This window comes from Pogona vitticeps, chromosome 2, assembly GCF_051106095.1.
Source record: "Pogona vitticeps strain Pit_001003342236 chromosome 2, PviZW2.1, whole genome shotgun sequence".
In the NCBI taxonomy this organism is placed as follows: domain Eukaryota; kingdom Metazoa; phylum Chordata; class Lepidosauria; order Squamata; family Agamidae; genus Pogona; species Pogona vitticeps.
The window spans coordinates 122,270,558-122,278,859 of NC_135784.1; the positions used below are offsets into that span (position 1 = coordinate 122,270,558).

General features: G+C 38.5%; 1 protein-coding gene across 1 annotated transcript in view; it reads left to right on the plus strand.

Moving 5' to 3' along the window:
- The window catches only part of HOOK2 (hook microtubule tethering protein 2), a 29,458-nt gene extending 24,812 nt beyond the window's left edge, over positions 1–4,646 (plus strand). Inside the window, exons 21-22 of the mRNA XM_072990300.2 lie at positions 1,834–1,905; positions 3,326–4,646. Coding sequence (XP_072846401.1) covers positions 1,834–1,905; positions 3,326–3,490 — 237 coding nt within the window. The 3' untranslated portion in view covers positions 3,491–4,646. The remainder of the gene's footprint in view (positions 1–1,833; positions 1,906–3,325) is intronic.
- Positions 4,647–8,302: the final 3,656 nt, after the last annotated feature.

The window sequence follows — 8,302 nt, forward strand, 5'->3', positions numbered from 1 at the left end:
TTTCCTCCATTAAAAGACAAGGCTTGCAACCTCGAGATCAATAAACATGTAATGTTACGTTTTGTTTTAAATGAATGGAATTTTGCAAAAAACAGAAGGCCTTGGGTCTTTAAAACAAACAAACAAACAAACAAACAAACAATATACCCTGTTTCCCCAAAAATAAGACCTAACCTGAAAATAAGCCCTAGTATGATTTTTCGTAATATAAGCCCTACCCCAAAAATAAGCCCCAGTTAAGTGAAAACCCGCCCTCCACCATTGTGCATCAACTGGAAGAAGATGACATGACTGTATTTGAATAAATGTAGATTGTTGTACATGAAAAAAAATCCCCTTAAAATAAGCCCTAATGCGTTTTGGGGGCAAAAATTAATATAAGACCCTGTCTTGTTTTTGAGGAAACATGGTAGCTATGGGGCCTGGTTGTGGATCACAGAGGACTCTGAGCTTCTACACTTGGGATCCTTTTTCATTCAGACCACTTGAGGAACTGTGGAACACGATGGCTGATGATCAGAATCGAGGCCCTGATCACATAATAACCTATCTCACAAAGGTGAAGCTAGAACAAAATAGAATAGAACAGCTCAGACCCCCTTGAGAGTCCAGTGGAGTGGCAATGGATGACATGCCCTGTTCCAGTAGAGAATGAGCCATTGCTTTACCAGCCACCACCTACGAAGAGAGGTTCTTCTCCACAATAAGCAATCTGCAAGTCACTGGCATAATAGCTACTACAATGGTATCAATACCCACAACTATCCAGGAATAAATCTTTATTATTTGTAATTAGCAACAACTATAGTTGGTCTTGCTATTTTACTAATTTCAGAAGGTAGTGGTACACCTAGGTATCTTATTGGTATATTACCAGTTTTCAGACCATTGAAAACAATACACACTTTATCACATGAAGAATAAATTCTGCTCTCTATTTTAACTTCCATCTGGAATTCAGTGCAACTGAGCTTTCTACAGTCTGTCACTGTTAAAGCTGAGTTTTGACTTGGAATGAGCCTGTTTGGATACCATTTACCTGATGTGTAGAATGAATGGTAGTTTGGTGACTGTGGGCGTCCCTGCCTTGTGCTTCATTGGAGAATTTAATTATTTATCAATTGCCTATTGACAAGGATCCTTGAAAATGGTATTTCATAATATGGCTTTACCTCTTATTATTAGTCATAATGCAGTGTTATAAATGCTTCAGATATGCCCACTCTACCCCATAAAATGCATCTGTTCTATCCAGAAATAAGCAACTGAGGCTCCATTATGTGACATTAATACCTTTCTTTGTTTTCATCTTAAGATGACTGTCTTTTTTGACACCTGTGTGGTGTAGGTGTATGCATTTTACAAGTCATTGTCATTTAAGCTAACTGCTTAAAGGCCAGCCATCATTTTATAGTAAAGTATAGACTTAATAGTGATTAAGAGCAATTTGAATTAATTCCTTGCTTAGGAATTAGTACTATTTTGTTCTGCTTTCCAAATAACTGGAATGACTCCCCCCGCCCCAAAAGTCAGGATTTGAAAAAAAATCTAATGAAATTCATATAAAGGTTTTCTAATCCTGAGGGGTATATTCTTTCAAGTATTTAAATACAATAATGGGTTGAATGCCTTCTTTTTAATTTAAACTGGATTGTGTTCCAGAATTAAAACCTGAGAGGTTTCTTTAAAATTCTTCTTGTTCGGGGTACTCCACTTTGTAAAATGTTTCATGGCACTTAGTTTTTTTTTATTACTTTATGGTTTTTGTTAGTAGATTTGCTTTTTCATTACTAAAAGCATTATACTCTATTCTTGCTTTTCTTGTTGTATTAGACTGATTTTGAGAAGACAAAATCTCAGCAGGAGCAGGAAGAGAAGCTCATAATCACTGCCTGGTATAATATGGTGAGTTTCAATTGGGCTTTGTGTAAGTACAGTGAAAGAAGGAGAGGAGAACAAAACAGCCTGACAGGCAATTTCTGGCTACTGATTCCTATTAGCAGTAGGCATGGGAAGATATTAATAGTCTTCCAGATGGTTGTTGTGGGTTTTTCGGGCTTCTTGGCCGTGTTCTGAAGGTGGTTTTTCCTAACATTTTGCCAGTCTCTGTGGCCGGCCTGTAAAGTTTTTTTTCCTCATCATAAGAATCTACATTTCTTTTTAAAAGTTTCTGAAGTTACAACTAGTAAGTGAGGGGCTAAAAGCCTTTGGGCCTCCTCATTTTTTGGTCTGTAGTATTCAGCAGCCCCACTCAGCACAGCCACTGACAAGGGATTGTGGCCATCATAAACCAAAGGTTCCCTGCTCCTGCACTGGGCTTTTCAGAGTGTAACACCTTGAAGACATACAGATGCTTGACAGGTCTTCTCACTATGGGGGATCAGCACTTGTGTGGACTATATGCCATTCCGCCTGTCCTCCTTGTCTCCTAGCATAAACTTTAACTTAAGAACATAAGAAGAGCCCTGCTGGATCAGGCCAAGGACCCATCTAGTCCAGCTTCCTGTATCTTGCAGTGGCTTCACTAGATGTTTCTGAGAGCACACCAGACCACTAGAGACCTGTCTCCTCATACCCCTCCCCTGCATCTGGCATTTATTTATTTATTTATTTATTTATTTATTTATTTATTTATTTATTTATTTATTTATTTATTTATTTATTTATTTATTTATTTATTTATTTATTTATTTATTTATTTTATTTACAATATTTTTTAGCCGCACCATTGCCAGTGGCTTCTGGCAATGGTACCTTCCTTCTAAGCCTGGAGATTATACATCTCCATCATGACTTGTAACTTGAAATGGACCTTTCCCCTCCAGGAATCTGACCAATCCCCTTTTAAAGGCATCTAGGCCAGATGCCATCACCACATCCTGTGGCAAGGAGTTCCACAGACTAACAACATGCTGGGTAAAGAAATATTTTCTTTGGTCTGTTATCACTCTCCTAACACTCAATTGAGTGGATGTCCCCTGGTTTTGGTATTGCGTGAGAGGGAAAAGAGCTTCCCTCTATTTATTTTATCCATCTCCTGCATAATTTTATATGTCTCAATCATGTCCCCCCCTCAGCGCTTTTTCTCTAAAGAGCCCCAAATGCTGTAGCCTGTCCTCATAAGGAAACAGCACTGTAAGGTACATCAGGTGCAACATTAACAACACCCCATGATGCAGATTATTACATGCCTGGGGTGCAGAATTTGTAATCCTGTGGTATAGAATACATGCATTCCAGGTCAGAGCCACATGGAGAAAGACTGTTGATGAGCCTTCATCTGAGGGCACAACCTGAACTCACTACTCTTTCTCTCTTACTACAGGGCCTAGCATTGCACCAACGAGCTACAGAAGAACGATCGTCTAGTCCTGCAACAGTCCAGTCTTTCTTGGCTCAGCAAAGACTGGCCACTAATAGCCGAAGGGGCCACTTGAGCCGAACTCAGCCTTTGCTGCATCGATACATGGGTGCAGACAAGGCCTCTTAGTTACCATGATCTGGAAGAGTTATTTAGGGAGTGCTTGCGGGGTGCAGCAGTGTATCCAAAGTGTGTGGAATCTGAGTTCCTGCTCTCCATGCATTGATACCTCCTTGGGAATTTCAGTTTCCATCTCTATTGTTGACATGAATTGTCGGATGTACAGGGTTTCTCCTCTGCCAAGTCCCAGTCCTCTTAAATGAGAAGAGTTGGATCATGCCTTGCAGATAAGAGATGTATCTATTCTCTTCTTTAGTACTGGAGGGGGAAGGCTGATCCAGAGGCAGTATCCATGAGAGATGGGAGACACACACACACACCGCCCCATCATATGTTACCTCTTAGATTCTGGTTTGTGTGTGGCTTCCACCTCACCCTTACATCTGAAAATGCTCCTCCTCCCAGACTCATCTTCATATGGTCTGGTAGTCATTTACTGCCTTTCAGATCTCCTCTGTTGGAAGTGGAGGATTTCATCCTCCCTCTGGGTTCTGTTCCATGAATTCCATGATGCAGGAGGGCAAGGGGATCATGGCTCTGATCTTGGCCATGGAATCCGACACGGATTCCCTTTAAAGAGAACACCACTACCTAGGTCCGGTCTCCCTACACCTGCCACCCCTCCAGTGCCCGAGGCTCGTCTGGCACATCTTTTCTTTCAGGCTTATGGCTCCCTTCTAAGAAGGGACTGGGCTTGGATGCAAAGAAGAACTCTGCTCGAAATGGTATAAACACTAAACTCGCTTTAGATTTAAGGGGCTGAGGAAGGGCTTGAAATCCTGCCTGTTAACAATTGGTGTGCACACCTATGAACTGTCCTGTCCTCGCAGCAATATTTAGAGTGTGGTGCTTGTTTCTAAAAAAAAAAGTTGTTCTGGTTTTTATTTTTTGTTTTTCCGTTAGTATGTCTTTCCTTTTGAATCATATTCCCATTCTGGGAGGAATGAATCATTTAGTATTGTTTTAAAAATCTGTTCTTTAAATTTGATTTTTAGTAAAAATCATAGTTTTAACACTGTAAATGGTACATTTTGTAAAGCGTCTTGTTCATCCAGAGGGTTATCTCTGCCTCTTTATTTTTCTATTGGACAGAACTTGGCATACAGTCGTGTACGGCAGATGTTCCTCTTGAAAATTTACACTGCAAATAAAAGGTTATAAAACACTATGTAGTTTCATTCCTTTTTTTAATTATTTTTTTCTTAAACTACAACATAAACATAAAATACATAAACCAAAATACAAATCGACTGTGTTTCCCACCACCATAGTCAGGACCTCTTGCTGTAATCCTCTTTTTCCTCTGTCTTTTTTCTTCTTCTTCCTTTATTGTTCTTTTCTCCAGAACTGCATTGATTCTTGATTTGGAGCTTTCCCTTTTCCTCTTGTTAGTACATATTCAAGAAATCTGCCCCATATATCATAGAAATTGTTCTTTTTTTATCTGTCCTTTCTTAACCTTTAAGTTACAAGTTAACTTATCATTTATAGCAATGTTCCATATTTCATTATACCATTCTTCCATTCATAATTCAGACTTTGATTTCCAATTCCTAGCTGCTATTAATCCAGATGCTGTTAATAAATTGGTAATCAATTCTCTAGTCATCATATTCCACATTCTCAAATATTGATAACAGAGCTATCTCAGGATTAAATTCTGTATCTTTTTCACATATGTCATTTAGTTCTTTAAAGATTAGTTTTCAAAATCTTTGTACTTTTTCGCATTCCCACCACATATGAAAGTATGTACCAATTTCCTTCTCACATTTCCAACAGATATTCAGATAACTAGCATTTTTATTCAATTTTGTTGGTGTCAAATACCATCTTAAACCCAATTTGAAAAAAATGTTTCTCTTATTCTCACTGACATAAATCGTAAAACCCTCATTTTCCACATCTTCCTCCATTCTTCATCATTTTTTTTTTCCTAAGTCTTCATCCCACACTAACTTCAATCCTTCTTTCTCAGTCTCTTCTTCTAAATCAAGCAGGAATCTATAAATTTTACTCACTGCACCCTTTACTGAATCGGTCATCTGAATATCTTCATATGATAACAGAAACTGTTCATACTTAGTATATTCTCTACCTTTATTACACTTCTTTACCATTCATTAGTCCATCTTTCTAATTGCATATAATTCAACCATGATATTTTTTCATTTTGAAGGATTTGTTTCATTTGATCTTTCGATCTCATTTTATACAACCAGTCTTTTAATCTAATCACCTTTTTCTTTAAATAATTCTGCGTAAACTTCCATATGGACAGGAAAATTCTCTATTTCAGTCACTAATCCTAATGGAGAGTTAAACGGACAGAAATTCTTTCTATACTTGTACCAGATGTTTAACATAATCTTTGAAAACGTGTTATTGATTTCGCTTATTTTATATTTCTTAATCATACCAAATATATATTTTTCAATGTTGTTTAGTCGTTTAGTCGTGTCCGACTCTTCGTGACCCCATGGACCAGAGCATGCCAGGCCCTCCTATCTTCCACTGCCTTCCGGAGTTCTGTCAATTTCATCTTGGTTGCTTCGATGACACTGTCCATCTCATCCGCTGTCATCCCTTCTCCTCTTGCCTTCACACTTTCCCAACATCAAGGTCTTTTCCAGGGAGTCTTCTCTTCTCATGAGATGGCCAAAGTATTGGAGCCTCAGCTTCAAGATCTGTCCTTCCAGTGAGCACTCAGGTCTGATTTCCTTTCGAACTGATAGGCTTGTTCCCCTTGCATTCCAGGGGACTCTCAAGAGCCTAATAACCTTGCTAAGCCCTAATAAACTCAAGGCTGTGGCTTCCTTTAGGCTTACCTTAATGCAATGAGGGGGTTTGACTATGTCAGGGAAACTGAGAACTATATATTAGCATGCTAGATTGTTTTACAAAAAGCTGAGGCACCAGAATAAGGCACATTCATCCTCTTCAGGATTAAGAGTCACATCTGCAGATGATATTGATAGTTCCAACGGTGATATCCCTGTTGTATATCGTACCTTGAAAATCATATTAAAATCTCCTGCCATAATCACATATCCTTCTAACCTTCTCCATCCCTTTAATGACAGTTTTATAAAATTCTCCTTGATTCACATTCAGTGCATAAACATTTACTAACGTATAATCTTCTTCCCCCATTAGTCCCTATACTATCAAATATCTACCATTACTATCTTTTACTACTTCTTTTACCACAAATTCACAATGTTTAGAAATCAATATCGCTACACCTTTGGATTTGGAAGTCCTAAATACTTTTTCATAAATCTGTATATCTTGTAATTTCAGTTCATTAACTCCATCCTTTGATGAATCTCTTGTAGGTAAATAATAACCACCTTGTTCTTCTTCAATAATCTTTCTATTCTCTTCCTCTTTGTTACAGACCCTAAGCTACTTTCACATTTAAAAGTAGCTACCCTTATGTTTTCCCCCATTTCCATTCTATATCCCATCTTTTTTTGGTCCCATTATGCATCTCACAAAACAAAAACACCCCCCAAAACAAATCACATTGTTCCCTATCTAATCCCCTATCCCTAACCTCCCACTCTACACTTAACCTCTTTTCCTCCCCCCCCACTTCCCCATGCCTCACTAAAATTTGACTGGAGCTCTGGGAGGGAGGGAGACGCCACCCACACCAGTCTGGACCAATGCCAAATCCTCATTCCTATTTCACCCTACTCTGTTTTTTTCCCCCTTAATACCTTCCCTTCTTTCATTTGACTTGTTTATTTTTCTTAACGTCCTTATCCCTTAATCTTTCCTCTTCTCCATCCCCACAAAAAGAAACAAAATAAGCAAACAGAACAACAAAAATACCCAGACAAAACAGAAAAAGGAGGAGGAACATTAAAAAAACCTTTAAAAAAACACAATGGAGGGAAGCGACAGTATAAAAATTTAGAAAGGTGAAAAAGAGGGAAAGAAAAAGAAAAAGGGGGGAAGTCTTCAAGTATCAAATGGTTTTTCTCAGTCCAGATATCTTTTCTTTCATGTTTCCACTCCTTGCGGGCCTGCTTGCTTGCGCCTTGGTCATCTTGATCTTCTTGCCATAGGCCCCACGTGACTAACAAGTCCTTGCCTTCTTCAAAAGAGAAGATTCTGAAGAAGACTCGCATCTTTCCATATTTTTAAAAAGACTGGGTGACCCCAGTTGTATCTCCGTCTATTCTTGATTAGAATTGATCTAATGGATTTCCTCGTTTTTCTCCACTGTATTGATTTGTTGCTTAGATCCTGATAAATCTGTATTGGGTTTGACCTATAAACTAATAGCTCTAGTTTTTCTTTAGTGACCTTGAGAAATTGCTCTTTTTTAAGCATAGTTGAAAAACTTCAATATTATAGGTCTTGGCCTCTTGCTTCTGGGGTTCCCAACAAAATGAGTTCTCTATATCCTCTTCAGCCATATGCTGGGAGTTCATAATAGAATTTATACAGGTCACCACTTCCTGCTTAAGGGGGTCAGCTCCTTTTTGCAGCTCAAAATTCATTATTTTGATGTTGTTGCATCTTGAGCTATTTTCCAGATAAATCACTTTCTTTTGCAAATCGTCTATCTTCTGTTGTTTCGCCTTTGTTTTCCCTTCATTCTGTTTCGATAGATCTTCCGTTTGCTTTACTCTGTCCTCCATTTTTACTATGCTTGCCTTTATCCCTGTACTTCTCCCTGGACTGCTTTCCTGTCCTTTCCCATCTGTTGACATTCCTTCACTAAAGAGTCTATTTTGGAAAGAACCTGTTCCAGTTTTCTATCTATCTGGCATGATATACCTTTAGCCAGATCTTTCACACAAGTTG